The 15,437-nt window shown below is 43.9% G+C and overlaps 2 protein-coding genes and 1 long non-coding RNA gene across 3 annotated transcripts in view; 1 reads left to right on the top strand and 2 right to left on the bottom strand.

Annotated features, from left to right (window-relative positions):
• Positions 1-1,405: 1,405 nt before the first annotated feature.
• Positions 1,406-4,549, bottom strand: LOC134455344 (uncharacterized). The gene is made up of 5 exons (XR_010036101.1): positions 4,473-4,549; positions 3,531-3,618; positions 2,914-2,994; positions 2,536-2,613; positions 1,406-2,297 (listed from the first exon to the last, which is right to left on the bottom strand). It is a non-coding gene; the product is annotated as an uncharacterized LOC134455344 (long non-coding RNA).
• A 2,350-nt stretch (positions 4,550-6,899) lies between these two features.
• Positions 6,900-11,607, bottom strand: wfikkn1 (WAP, follistatin/kazal, immunoglobulin, kunitz and netrin domain containing 1). The gene is made up of 4 exons (XM_063208098.1): positions 11,602-11,607; positions 11,320-11,445; positions 9,175-9,837; positions 6,900-7,805 (listed from the first exon to the last, which is right to left on the bottom strand). The coding sequence occupies exons 1-4, from the start codon at positions 11,605-11,607 to the stop codon at positions 6,900-6,902; spliced, it is 1,701 nt and encodes a 566-aa protein (XP_063064168.1).
• Positions 11,608-13,555: 1,948 nt separating this feature from the next.
• LOC134456644 (germ cell-specific gene 1-like protein) overlaps positions 13,556-15,437 on the top strand; it is a 28,698-nt gene continuing 26,816 nt past the window's right edge. The window contains exons 1-2 of the mRNA XM_063208086.1: positions 13,556-13,894; positions 14,470-14,479. Coding sequence (XP_063064156.1) covers positions 13,556-13,894; positions 14,470-14,479 — 349 coding nt within the window. The remainder of the gene's footprint in view (positions 13,895-14,469; positions 14,480-15,437) is intronic.

Here is a 15,437-nt window from a genome sequence, read left to right as displayed (position 1 = left end):
TGATGATTTCCAGCCCCAAAAATACTCAAAACCTGCCGGGAAGCACTATCCCAGATAGCAAAAATGTTCTGGGCTTTTTATGGCCCAGAAACCTTGGTTCATCCTGGAAATATGCCACAATATGTAGGGGTTACTCCCGGGCCTAAAACGGCCCACAAGATTTTGCCGGAATCATGCCAGAAAGCAGCCAGTAGAATGCCAAGAACGTTCGACAGAGTGCCGGCACCTTACCAGATGTTTGCCAGAAGACCCAGAAATGGCCCATGAGCCTACCACAAGATTGCCAGAACCCTACCGATTAAAACCCATAAAATATGCCGGAATGTATTTAACCTTCCCAATAATAATAATAATAATAATAATAATAAAGAATAAAACCCACAAAAATCATGCAAATTGGCCATTTATTATCTTTAGTAGGCTACAACATTCATCCATTCAATAGATTTTGGAAATTGAAAATGTATGACATTTTAAACAAGAAAACAAAATGATCAAAATGCATTTTTTTTTTTAACTCACAGCCTTTCTTAAAATATCCCTTCATGTTTTAAATGGAATTTTCCAAAAAACAAACCAGAAGATAAACACGTTTCTTAACATATCCATTTGAGTTATTAAAAAAAACGTTCAGAAAATAAACAAAATAATAAACATTTTGTAACGCATAAACCTTTAAGATATCGGTGAGAAAAACGCACAAGACCTTGCAGTCGTACATTGTATTTTCTTCTGTGAACATGTATTAATCATGTACAAACATGTAAAATACATACAATCAGGGTGCGGTTTGTAGGGAGATTGTCCCCTCTTCTGGTTTTGATATTGCCACTTTTTCTACATGATTTTAATCACAGTCTAATACAGGGGTCCCCAAACTTTTTTCTCTGGGGGCCACATTATCGTTCCTGACTGTGATCAGGGGCCGGAATCAATCATGTGGACTGTGTACTACGCCACTGCCTGTTATAGCCATAAGTTACAGTACAAAATAGTTCATCATTACAAGTGATTTGCAAAAGAAGTGAGTACTTCACATGTTTTTCAATTTGAAATACCACAGGTATTCCTTTTCGTTTCTAATAACCATGTAAAAATAGCAAGGACAAGTTAGAAAAATATGGTGATTGACAGTTGATGAGTGAATAGAAATGGTAGGCCTATTTATATTACAGTGAGATGAGAAACTATCAAGACAAGAAACTTCTGGTTATTCACACTACGTAGTTTAGTGAAAATTAAACTGTAGGAAGGCCTGTTGATTAAAAAAAATATATTTAAAAAGTATATTTTATCATTATTTTTTTTCTGTGACAGAGAGGTGGAGGGCCAGTCAAAGGGGCATGGCGGGCCGCATCCGGCCCCCGGGCCTTAGTTTGGGGACCCATGGTCTAATGTAACTCCATTGATATTGTTGACATCTGAAACACATCCCCCTTTCTGGTTTTCTGACAAATCGCACCCAGCATACAATATAAAAAGTTGAGTCCTTTCCTGAGACGTTCTGCAGTCAGGGAGCTCCTGAGACATTTGACCCACAGGTACCAAACATACCTTTTAAGGCGACATCTTTGTCATGATGTGTTAATTCAGCACTGTGGCATAAATCATCTCAATTACAAAATACATCAAAGTGAAGCGAATGGGTATACAAGAGTCTGACTATCAACATTTTAAAATATCTTCCCACAACAAAGTTCCTCCAAATTGACAAAGGTGTTCCTCCAAAAAATGGATGCAGTCAAGCCACCGATGCAGCCTTTTCGATCTTGGCTACTTTGAGCATGTGTGTGTGTCTGACCTAGTTCACAGTCCAGTGTGTTTGTGTGTGTACCGTAGCATGCATGCGTGCAGGTATTTGTTGCTGCTTGGGATGCCATTGTGGTTCGGATGAAGGCACACCACACCTGGGGAGAAAGTCAATGCTGAAGGACAGGACTCGCGTAGGTGGGGCACCATGGTGGAATCATTGCCGTGTGTATCGATTCAGATTATTTGCCAACATCACCAGAGACTCATCTTGTTTGAGAGTCTGTGTATGTGTGTGCACGTGCGCCTGTGTCTATGTGCATGTTTATATGCTGGTGTGTGTGTGTGTGTGTGTGTGTGTGTGTGTGTGTGTGTGTGTGTGTGTGTGTGTCTGTGTGTGCTGGGCATAAAAAAGGGCAAATGTCTGACATTCCGTTCTTGGTCTGTGCTTCTCTTCCTCACCCCATCTCAGTCTGCTGCCAGGTACAGCCACCTCTTCGTACGATTTCCCACCTCCTAGTGGGTGGCCTGGATGCATCTCTCTATTTCTCCAAAAAGTAAAGATACAAAAATGGCATTGAATCAGCAAATTTCAATGATCATTTCACCTGCAACAACATTCTTGAACTCTTATCCCTGGAACGATACATTGAGATTTGATACAGTTCATTTTTTCATGGGACAACAATTAATACATTTCACTTTGACACATTGAATAGTAGCCAGCGTACAACAATATAACGACTTCAATTCAACTTCAGAATGCATCCATGTAAATCAACTTACTGCTTGAGGATGTCTGTCTGGCCCCATGACGAAAGTCCCCCTTTTGGTCCCTGGCTGGAACGTGGCACATGGACTGACCTGTAATGAGAGTGAGATAGTCAAATCCTGTTCTACATATACACAGGGTTAAAAAGTTCAGTATTATGCAAATTATATTATTTCACTGACATACCTAAATAATCAAGAAAAACTAAAAAAAATTGGCATAAGTTTGTTTGTAGCACATACACACTCAGAAAGATGGGCGGGCGGGCACGCGCACACACACATTTGATTTTTTATGGACTGACCTTATACAAGATTGGTAATCAAATGCTTGTGTTCTATTTAAAGACAATTCACATGATTTCCTTTATTAGATGTAGAAGATCAACTTACTGTTTGAGGATCTCTGTTGATCCATGTCACTGGAAATTTCTCTCGGGCCCCTGGCCTGAAGACGTGGGCTCATGGACTGACCTGTGACAAGAGCAATAGTCAAATGTTTGGGTCATTCTAGGTATAGGGGTCTGTTAAGTCCAGGCAGGATTCACTTTCACTGTACAGTCTGCTCCTACAGTTATACACTGGGTTGTTAATTAACTTTTTTCTCCACCAGCCAAAATGGAAAGAATTTTACTATTAAAACACACACTTAATAATGACTCAAAGTGGCTAGTAAGTTAGTCTTTTCTACATATGCTAAAAAAAATTCAACTGTTCACTAGGAATGCTGATTATGGAGGAGTGCTGTTTCACTTTTTTTCTCATAAGCAGGTGCACTTTGGCTCAAGGAAATAAAGTTGCTCAAAATTATGGTCAGACTTAGCTCCAGTGACTGTTGATAAGGCCTGCCAAAGATTCCAAGGCACACTGATGGTGAATTTAAAAAGCCTTTAATTAAACCCTTTAAGACCTTATTAGCTGGAGCTCATTCTGACCATAATGTTAAGTCCTTTTTATACATACAATAGACACCTTTATATTGCATCATTTTCTTATGTAAATCAACTTACTGCTTGAGGATCGCCGTCTTTCCTCATGTTGTAGAGCCTCCTCTTTGGTCCCTGTCCCTCACCCGTGTTAGTGAGCTGATGGACTCTCCTGTGACAAGAGTACATGGACTATTTTATTGCAAATCTGATATTTCTGTTAATCACATTACCTCGTGCATGTGTAATAATAAGGGCAGCTACTTTGTGTCCTCAAAGATATATCATTCACGTATGTCACAAACTGCCCTCTTTCGTCTGATAACGACCTAAGAAACTGGTGGCTATATTGCATAAAGCGACGTGGACTCGAGAATAGCACTAGAACTAGAGCTCAGGGTAATAATACGCTAAAGCAATAATCCGTGACCTGACATTAGTCATCATGTTCTCAACGAAGTGGGTGGCACCTGACCCTACGATAACTGGCATGGTTGGAGCATTGCCCAAATCATCAATATCGCCTATTCTGAAAAAAATAATTTCTGAATCCAAACCTCAGCAGGCATCTGAAATCTAGTCAAACGGGCTGTCCTAAGCCCGTACGATATGTTATGACCAAAGGCCATGATAGTACACCAACGATAAATTGAGAATAAAATACGGTAGTCTTGGCATATCAGTCATCTAGCTCTAAACACTGACGTTTGCCGAATGTCCAAAGCTGCCATCTATGCTAGCAAGGGTCGCTAGCTTGTCCTCCAAACCAGTTAAAAGCCATGACATGACATAACATGAATTAATACGTACTGAAACGCCTGTCAAGAGACCTAATGGCACTTAGTCATGAACAAACATCTGAAATACCGTAGTAGGCTAGATGTTAGCTATCTCCAAAGGAAAATTACCTCAAGAAATGTTGCCTCAGCTTGTAGCACAGGTAAACACAACAAAGAACAATGTAAGTGAGTAGGCCTACAGTGTAGCCTAGTTATTAGGTAAAAGTATAACAATCGTTTTACTTACCTCAATGCAAATTATTTACACAGCACAATATCCTAGTTCAGTAGTAGATCGAGTCCAGGTTCGTTACTAGACTACTGCTGTCCCGCAGAAAAGTTTCCTAGGATGAAGTCGGTCTCACCTAAATGAGCATGCGTGTCAACCGTCTCCGTAGGGCAGGGCCGCTGTCATCTTTGCCTTGGGCCCTAGGTTTAAAAAAAGCCCCCCCACCCGAACAAAATGTTTTCTGGTAATATTCCAACTTGCCGGGAAAGAACCATAAAGTATCTGTAGCTCCGCCCTCCTGCACCACCGATTTTGTTATTTGGGTGGCATTCCAGTGAAAAGCCAGAATATCTCTGGCATTATTCCCACGTTGCCATTAATTTGCCGGAATCAACTGAAATCGTACATTCCCCAGAGAAATGCCAGAAAGATCCAGAAAGATGCCGGAGGGTTTTGCTATCTGGGAAATCCCGCCCAATTTTATTGATTTCTATGGACCTAAATTGGGCGTTTTTTTCCTGCTAAATGCTCTTTTTAACCGCAGACGTCCATCCTAAGCAGCCCAATTGGGTGGGAAACCGCCCAATCTGGCAACACTTCCAGCAGTACATTTGTGGTGAAGGCAACATAGAGAAGTTATTACATAATCAGGCACCTGCTATGACATCCCTCAAAATAAGGCAAGGTTGGAACTCTCACCATTTCATGACGCAGCAGTTTTCATCATTAGCTAACAGCAAGTAAAATAATATCAGCTTCATGTGCAGCAAAACAAAAGTCAATCTTGGCATTTCTCATTGAGGTCGGACCTCCGAGTGGCATTCCATGAAACACTTCGTGAATCATTTAAAGTAGATCAATGTCTTTGTCATCATCGTAATCGTTTAGTCTTATAATCCTCAAAGCATTTGGCAAGTCTTGTACATCACCTTGTGCGTTACAATATCTTATTTCAACTCTTTGGGTCATATTCCAGTATAAACTCAATATCTTTATTATCATCAAGTATCTACTATGGCAGTGTCTTCTTTCGCATATGTAGCAATAAAAGAGCATTTATAAACACAATGTCCAAACATTTATAAATGAAGAGCTCTTTTCCAAAACACCATGTTTGACTTTTTGCATTTTAATATTGGAATTGACTGTTAAGAAGTCCAATCATCTATGTTTGTCTTCTTGCCATTCAAATGTTTTGAGAACATACTTTTAAAACCTCTATAAAAATGCATTTTGCAATGCAATGCAATGGAATGCCCAATACAAAAATGTCAATTTCCCAACATTCTCTAAAATGGCTATATCTCATTTTGGAAAAGAGCTCTTCAAATGCAATGTCCACTTCTTGAGCCGAAAAGAAGAACGCCAGTCCTGGAATCGTACAAATACCTATGGTATCTATAAAAGTAATGTTGACTTTTTACATTACAGCTTATGGAGCCTTCAGTATTTCAGGAATCACTCAGCACCATGATCATCACCATCATTATCATTATCATTTAAGTAATGTTCACTTTTCGAGCAGTAAAAAAAGTATCTGTCCTGTAAAAGGAATGTTTGCTATTGTACAGAGATAGAAAACACGAATCCTGAAATCATTGCAGCATCTTGTAGTCTGCATATGTGTAGCTGGCTATAAAAGCTCCATCAGTCCCGGAGCCCTCTGAGCATTCTATGCAGAACTTTTCTTGACATTTCTTGATTTCTATGAATAACCAACAATAAAACTACAGCGTAAAAACTACAACTACAGCTTAGCCCCTTTATGTCATTCTGCTGTGCTGTAAGACAAATTGCCTTTTGAAGGACATTAAAGCTTTCAAGTCACGTCAAGTTACACACTGTTGGAATGTTGTAATGGTCACTGAAAAAACTCAACTACCATAGTACTACATCACCATGACATGCACCGCACGCATATGGTCTTTAGTGATACATTACAATTTGGTCAAAGCCATAATGGCAATCAATCAGTTCATGATCTTTATCATAAATCACAATCTTAAAACTCCATCAGTCCTGGAAGCGTTTGAGCATCTGGCAGGTGTTTTTGTGCAGCACCTCATGTATCTTCTTGAGCCTCCTGTCGGAGACGGGCGCACGTGGCTGCTGAATGGCCTCATTCTTCATCCAAAATGAATCATTGAAAGCTCTTCAAATGTCATTTTGAAGGTTTTTTTTTGGTCTTTTATGACTTTATTTGACAGGACAGTTTGGGAACTGGACAGGAAGCGAATGGGGAGAGAGATAGGGAGGGGTCGGCAAATGACCCGGGCTGGTAGTGCCCTATCAGTTGGCCAGGCCAACTCACTCAAATGTCAATTTATTAAATGGCTTATATTACACATCTATTTGAATATCTCACTTTTTCTATCATTATCATTGAAAAAAAATCTAGCTTAAAAAAAGTTAAAAAAATCTCCATTGCCATCGTAAAAACTCCCATCAGTCCTGGAAGCGTTTGAGCATCTGGCAGGTGTTCTTGTGCAGCACCTCGTGTATCTTCTTGAGCCTCCGGTCGGAGACGGGCCGCACGTAGCTGTGCGGCTGGATGACGGCCATGCCGTCCTGCACCTCCCCCATCACCAGCAGCGCCCCGCCCTCGGCGCCCAGCGTCATGTTGGGGCACGGGCACGACCAGTCCACCTTGGCCAGCGTCACCTCCAGGTGCCTGGTCTTGAAGAACGCCAGGCCCATCTTCTCGTCCCGCAGCACCTCCTCCAGGCTGAACCTGGCGATGCCCGAGTCTAGGTCCTCGATCAGCTCCGTGAGCTTGCCCACGATGGCGAAGTCGCTACGGCACAGGCTGGGCACCATCTTGCCCTTGACGCGGCACGTCTTGCACGGCCGGCTCTTGGAGCGCGGGCAGTTGGCCTCGCACTCGGTCTTGGTGCGGAAGCTGTTGGCGTTGCCCTGGCAGCCGCCGTACGCAAACGCCTGGCACTGCTTGGTCACGGCGTTGTACGCCCAGCGCGCCTCCCAGTTCTTGCACGGGCCCTGGACGGCGGGCAGCAGGCAGACGCCCATGCCCTCGCGCTGGCACGACACGCGGCACTCCTCGTACGTCTCGAAGCGGTTGCGGCCCTCCTGGCAGCCGTTGTGGCTGAACGCCAGGCACGTGGCCTGCTTGGTGTCGTAGTGCCAGTCCACGTGCCGCTCGCCGCCGCACTCCCCGCGCTCCACCTCGGCCAGGCAGTCGGCGGGCGAGAAGGGGTTGCCCATGGGCATGTTGAGCTCGGGGTCGTCCAGGAAGTCGTCCTCGGAGCGGCGGATGACGGAGAGCGGGTAGTCGGCTCGCAGCACGCCCACCGGGTTGCGGGCGATGCAGGTGTAGATGCCCGTGTCCCACACCTGGACGGGGACACACACACACAACATACATATGCATGCATGCACACAACATACACACGCACAGACACACACATACACACACAACATGCATTCTTTCAATAGTAGAGCATGATGATGAATACAATCTGGTATTAATGATTCAAAATTAAGGGTTTCTGCAGGTGAAAGTTTTGAGTCTTTGAGACATTTTTAAGATGGGTAAATTTAAAACCTTTAAAACCAACCATGCAAAAAATGTGTTAAATACTAAAACTTTTAGACATCGGTGACATGACATCCTGTCATAGTTTTTAGTATTTCCATTCCACCCATGCACATTGGATTCATTTAGGGGTAAAATGAAATGTAAAATAACATTTAAAAAATGGGGACATTTCCACTCTACCTGAGCAGACCACCAGTTGACCAATGTTACTTACCTCCAGTTGAAGGAGAGCATTGTGCATATCCCAAGGAAAGGTGCAGGACGAAGGCCAACTCTACAGTAGTTTTCAGAGTGAGAAGTCCGCACACTTTGAATACTTTTCGTTGTATTTTATTATTTCATGGCAGGATAACGTTTCGACTAGGGATGCAAATTATCGATTAATTCATTAATCATTAGTTGATAGCCTTATCGATCGACTTACGATTAATTGATAAGTGGCGTTTTCCACCCCGAAATATCAATGTTTCTCGAACAAAAAACCTACTAAATCTAAAAATGTTACTAAAAAATTTAGATAAAATTCCACATTTAAAGGAATTCTATTTCAATTCTTTAATCCAAAGGTGATTTAAATATTCCCACTATTCACACCCCTCTTCACACACACTCTTCACATGCCCATTTCACCTGGGTCTCTTGTCAGTTGAATTGTCGATTAATCATGATGAATGTTTTTTAATCGATTAACGCATTGATCGATTGAAGTCAATTAATCGATTAATCGCTTGCATCCCTAGTTTCGACCTCAACAGGAGAATCTGAAGACTGTTAAGGTCGAAACGTTATCCTGCCATGAAATAATAAAATACAACAAAAAGGATTCTAAGTGTGTGCAGACTTCTCACTCTGAAAACAATGTTACTTACCTACCAAACATCATAGGAGATTTTGCCAGCAATACCTACTCTGGTCCTCTCTGACAGATTCCATCTCAACCGTTAACATTTGGAATGTAGCCTCTTGCTGCAGATGGTGTCACCGACAGGCTCATTCACTATTTGATGAAAATACTACATCATAACAACATTGCTATGACAGTACTGAGAGCCTTAATTAACATATTAAGACATAGCCATTACAATTTTGGTGACAGTAAGGTTATAACATAGGCTCTGCGCTAAAGGGTTAAAAATGAAAATGAGGGATTGATTTCCACTCCACCTGGGCATTGTAGACCACCAGCTGCCCGATGTTGGTGATGACCACGTTGCCGTACATCTGGTCCGGCCGCATGACGATGCGCTCCCGCCGCTCCGACTGCTTCTCCCAGGTCACGTCCGGCCTCGGGGAGCCGATGACGTCGCAGTGGAAGCTCACCGTGCCGCCCACGTACACCGCCTGGTGACTGGGGTTGCTGTAGAGCGTGGGCGGCAGGGGGTCCTCCGCGTAGGCCGTGGGCGTCGGGAACGCCGTGGTGTCCTGGGGCAACGGGCTGGTCTGCGGGCCCGACAGGTGGTAGCGGCACGTCACCACGGTCAGCGTGACGCCCCGCATGCACGCTTCCGCGTCCATGTAGCAGCGGTTGAAGTAGGTGAGCCCGTCGGAGGCGCAGGTGAAGCTGGGCTCCTTCTCGCAGCGGTCCTGGCACTTGCAGATGGGCTGGCCCTCCCATATGTCACAGGTGGAGCCCTGCTGGCTGCAGATGAAGCCTTGGCACGTGGGGGCCGCCGCCTCTCCTCCTCCGCCCCTGGACGACGCCCCATCGCCGCCGCCCGCGCCTGGCTGGCCGTCCGGCTGGCCCAGGTAGCCCTCGGCGAAGCGGGCCGCCACGCAGCTGTACAGGCCGCACACGTTGACACAGCACTTCTCAAAGTCGGCACAGTCCTGTGGTGGAGGAAAAAGAAATAAAACACAAGCACAGCATGATGAGATACTGTAAGATGAGATAAATTGGTGGGTTTGATGATAGGTTGGGGAAAATGTACAAAAATTAGCCTTTCAGTGCAGATGGGCTCGCCACCACTGTTTGCAAAAAAGCTGAACAACATAGTAACAACATTGCTATTGCCAAGTAACAACAAGCTTATAAAACAGATGGTGCATGAAAGGGTTAAAACATGGGGGCGCTGTGACACAGCGCGCTAAGCCCCCCACATTTGGGCTTGCATGCCCACGGGGACCCCGGTTCGAGTACAGCCAGGGTCATTTCCCGGCCCTGCCCCATCTCTCTCTCCCAATCGTTTCCTGTCTACTCTCATACTGTCCTGTAATAATAAAGGTGAAAAAGCCCCAAAAAGTGCTTTAAAAAAGAAAGGGTTAAAACATACATGTACTGGTAATGCAATGTAATAAAATAGGCCTACAATAGCCTACAATAAAAGGATATTGGGTATGATGTGTCACATATTGTTTTTTTTTAATTGAAAAGTAGATACATGCCAATAATGTTGATAGCATGAATGATAGTGATGAATACATACTGCAAGAATACAAAATAATAGGCCTGGCCTACACATTTTTCAGGGTGCATTTGACCAACACAGGAGTCTAACTCAAGACCCTGGGGGCCAATTTCATGTAGCCCACAAGATTTCATGTAGCCCACAAGATATATGTTCATGTGTGTGTTACAGTTGGACCACATACATACATCAACCATTAATATGGAACAGCACATAAACTAGACCATAGGCCATATACTATGGGATGGGAGGTAGGCCTACATATGTGTCTTAATTGTTTAGGTTTAAGTATCATATTAAATGTGTAGGCCTACATCATTTCAGAGCATTTAAAAAAAAAAATATATATATATATATATATATATATATATAATTCATCCTGCAACTTCATCCCACATTTTGATTTGCCGCCCTGTAAATTTGAGTTTGACACCCCTGGCCTAGGCTATAGGCGGAATCTCGGGCATCGACGGGAAGTGAAGGAAAGGTGCGAACTTTATGTTTCCCTCCATAATTATCTGGTGCGGCCATTGTTTTAGAAGTGGGCTAATTCCGACAGTTCGACGTTGGCTATTGCAACTTCAAGACTTCAAGGTAAGCACACACACACACACACACACACACACACACACAGAGAGAGAGAGAGAGAGAGAGAGAGAGAGAGAGAGAGAGAGAGAGAGAGAGAGAGAGAGAGAGAGAGAGAGAGATGGCTATGTGGCTAAAATAAGCAACAGTGTGTTGAATAGAATTTAGGCCTACTCGTAAGTTGGCATTAGGGCTATTTAGTTGACGCAATGTTAACCCTTCAACATAACACTATAGCCTACATTAAGAACATAGGCTAAACATGGAAACTGGTAGGGCATCACAATCGGCACCGCAAGTGAATTTATCGATAGCCTACCTCATCAAGTTCACATTCGCGTTCGCAGGTGCTCTGCGCATCCACCCACAGGTTGGAGTTCAACTTGTTGGGACAAACACCTTGATGCTCTGACTTCGCCGCAGGAAGCCTCGCACACAAGGAATGCTGGGGAAACGTGTCGAGAAACAAAAATAGACAAAGAGTCAGAGTGAAAACACAAGACCATCCTTTCCCCGGTGTTGAGCAATGCGCGCAAAACTTATTGCGAAAAGAATCCACTGTCGTGCATCTCAAAAGTTGCTGCGACCAATCACCGGATACTTCCATAACTCCAAATGTCGCGCTTCAGTGAAAGTCCATTGTGCATGCTGTTAAACGTAAAACAGCTCCCTTTGGTGCAGGGACAAAATGCTTTATCAAAAAGGATGATGCAGTAGACAGCCTACGCCAATTGTAATGGCAATGGCAACGTGAAGGCCTAACAGACCAAAAATCGAATGATGATAAAAACAAAGGATCGAACACGTCGATGTGAAGCAACAGAGACAAAGTCCAAGTGTCTAGTAAAAAAAAAGGTAGTCCTTGACCACCCACCCCCTCCCACTGGAGTGCGGAGGAGAGACAGAGCGGACGCTATTATGATGGGGCTGGCTGGGGTACCATGCGCCCAGCAACTGGACAAACATTGTAAAGACATCAAAAGGAGACAAGCTGTCTTTAACAACCTATTGCACACCCAAACACTCCGGTGAGAAAATCCACGTGCATAATCTCGTGCCAGATCTGAATTCTAAACACGATTTTGTCTCGTTGTTGAGATTTGGATTTTTCTCATTTTTTGCAGAGGCGTCCTGGATATTGCCTCTCCTTGTCTAATACTGAAAGTTGAAAGCAAAATTGTGACAGTGTGTTAGGCCTACGGGATAAGCCTGTTACTATCTTAATCTCTAATCTTGGGTTTGTTTAGGTTTTTTTTAGACAAGTGTGTAATGTGTGAAATATAGGCCTATGCAGATTTTAAAAAAAAAAAAAACACTTCTAACGTAAGCCTATATGCCGTGGGATCGCTGACACATATGGTGTATATCGGCGTCACGTTTCTCGCCTACGCAAAAAACTTTAAGGCGCGGGCGGTCAGTTTTGAACAGCTCATAATTTTCAGTAGCCTGCGACCAAAAAAATAACCTTTGTTCCTCCGGACCAGAGGCCCCCATGAGAAGGCAAGCCTCTTCTATTCATGCACCGTGACCCCTTCAACCTTGAGGCGACTTCTGACCAGGGTTTGTAAAGAACCGTGGAGACGTCCATGTTCAGCTTATGGGGGAGTATGGAATGTCCAAACAAGCCGCGAAGGCTAATCAATTCAAGACACCCCGTGGTTTTTTTTTTACTGCGTTCGCTGATGGTGTCCTCAGACTTGTAATGGTTTAAAGGCCAGAGACCCCACGGCTGGACAATGGCGTACAAAAAATTCCCACAGGCATCTTTGTTGAACTTTATTCACGCGCACAATGGCGCTGTGTGTTGCGCAGGTCCGTCTGCGCGAGCCTGTTGCTGCTCAAAGGGGGGCGTTCACAAATAGGTTGAGAATTTTGCACCTTGTGTTTTTTTGATGCGAGGCTTTTTGAATGCAAATGTTAATGAGACGTTTATGGCCTATATATCTCAATGCACCTGTTTTGAGGAAAAAATATGGACTCAGGCAATGCTTTGTTTTTAGTCTCTCATTCACAGTAGCGTAATTTGTTTCTTGTCTGACAAAACTGAAGTCGAACGCAACAGCTGTAAAGTTGCTGAATAGGCTACTCTTTCGGAGCGATGTAAATTGCTGCTCCGTGGGTTAGCCCACCTAATAAGTCTGCTGTACGTTTTGGGCTCCAGTATAGCCATTATGTGCTTATTCACCCATGTTATAGTTGTGGGGGGAAAGATACACACACCCACCCATTTATAAAATAAGTATGAAATAAAGAGATTAACACCTCGTGCAGTGAGCTCGTGACCCTCTCATTCGCAAAGACCAATGACAGCTGTCAACATCACGAAGTTCATGGCTTTGTTTATGTGAGAGCGCGCCTGCGCACGCCTCTGATATTCTCCCCACAAACGTCAGACACACAACTTGCAGTTTGAGCTTGACGCTTGAGATGTAAATTGATGGGGAAGGGGGATGTTTCGGAGATGGTTGCTTCAGCGTACCACCTGTATTGCGGATATATAACAATACCACAATTTAGCAGTGTAGGTCAGCGTTCGCGTTGTCTGTTGCAAAAGAATGGACGGCTGCGAGTTAATTGACGCCACACGTCTCTTCGGCGGCAAGATGCTGTCGAAAAAGACCACGCGCAGATGCAGGGCGCTCGCCTCGGTGTGCCTTTGCGTCCTCGCGCTCTGCTTGTCGGTTGCCGCGCTGCTGACATCGCACTGGTGTATCGGCACACAGAGGGTCCCCAAGCCGAGCTGTTCCAAAAAGCGCCAACACAACTGCATCGACTACGGGGTGAACGAGACCGACACCAATAAAGTGGTTTACAGCTGGGAGACCGGAGATGACAGATTTCTCTTCAGGTACTTCCATACGGGGATATGGTACTCATGCGAGGAGGACGTTCTTGTGGAAGGTGAGCTTTTTTTTTCTCTTTTGCAGGTGTTTTGCTTTTCTCAATGTGGCTTTTCTCAGAGAGAGGATTTTGTTGTTGTTGTTGTTGTTTTTGTTTTTAAATGCAGTAGTTTGCCATCTGCAATATTGCATCACTGTCACTCAAAATTTGGCAATAGACATCAGCAGGAACAACTCACAAAAATTCCCAAATACTCTAAGGTCAAATGGATTCTTTCTGATGTTGCAAACAAAATAGGCTTTCTAAAAGATGAGCGACAATAACACTAGGTGTTTTGATTAGGTCCTGTAGAAGAGCCTTTTCCCCTAGTGTGGAGTGTCATTGAGATAAAACCACAGAGCCTCTTCTAAATGTTTAAAAATGCAAAGGGTGGAATTAAATGAAATGCATATTTGTTCATATGAAATGTACATTTGTTCTTTGTTTTTGTTGTCTCGTTGTTTTACACTGTCATTAATGGTGCAGACATTTTAATTGTCACTAAACAAAACACTAATATAAGAATATGGAATGATTTACCAATACTTTGTGAGTTCAAGATGCTTCCAACTAGTGAGACGGGGAGGAGGGGGGTGGGGGTGACTGGCTGCTGATGGCAACATGCATGCACACACACACACACACACACACACACACAAACACACACACACACGCACATACACACACACACACTGTTCCTTTTGATAGTCATGCGATGATGCTTCCCAATTATTCAAGAAATGATAAAACTCAAGAACGCCTATCACCCAACCTGTCAGTAAAGCAATGAGGTTTTTGCACGTCTGGTTTTCTCAATAGCAATAATATAATAATGAAAATCAAAATTAGATTAGTGGAGAATAACATTTCTTCTGCATCAAACATTGACCTATCTTTGTGGGGACATTTGTGGCCCGAATGTGTCCGAAATACTTGACTTGACTTGACTTGACTTGAAATAGAAAGAATACACGCATGTGCGCGCCCACACACACACATACAGTTTGATTATTTTATTTGGGAGGAACAGTAATTATTGAGAAAACAATACAGCGCCCCAAACAATGTTAAAGGAGCAATAATGTGTCTTTTACATAAACACACACACACGTGCGTGCGCGTTGAACGTACACAGTCTCACTCATAGACACACCCACACACAAGCACACACACATGCGCGCGCACACACACACACACACACACACACACACACACACACACACACACACACACACACAAACACACACACACACACACACACACACACACACACAGGCATGCAGCATGTGCTAAACGCATGTGATGTCTGTTGTCTTCGCGACTGTCCAGTCTGGCAGCCTATGTCCTAATCTCCACACTTTTGAGCGGAAATGAAAAGCTGGCATGGCATGCCGTATCAAGTCGTAACACAGCGAAGCGCTAAGCCCTACTGAGCCACAGCAGCCTCAACCCACCACAACAGCCCCCCCCTTCCATCATTACCATCACCACATACACACACTCTCTCTCTCTCTCTCTCTCTCTCTCTCTCTCTCTCTCTCTCTCTCTCTCTCTCTC

The sequence above is a fragment of the Engraulis encrasicolus genome, chromosome 1 (assembly GCF_034702125.1).
Source record: "Engraulis encrasicolus isolate BLACKSEA-1 chromosome 1, IST_EnEncr_1.0, whole genome shotgun sequence".
NCBI lineage: Eukaryota > Metazoa > Chordata > Actinopteri > Clupeiformes > Engraulidae > Engraulis > Engraulis encrasicolus.
Note: the sequence above shows the minus strand (reverse complement) of the source record. Positions and strands in the feature narration are given on the sequence as shown.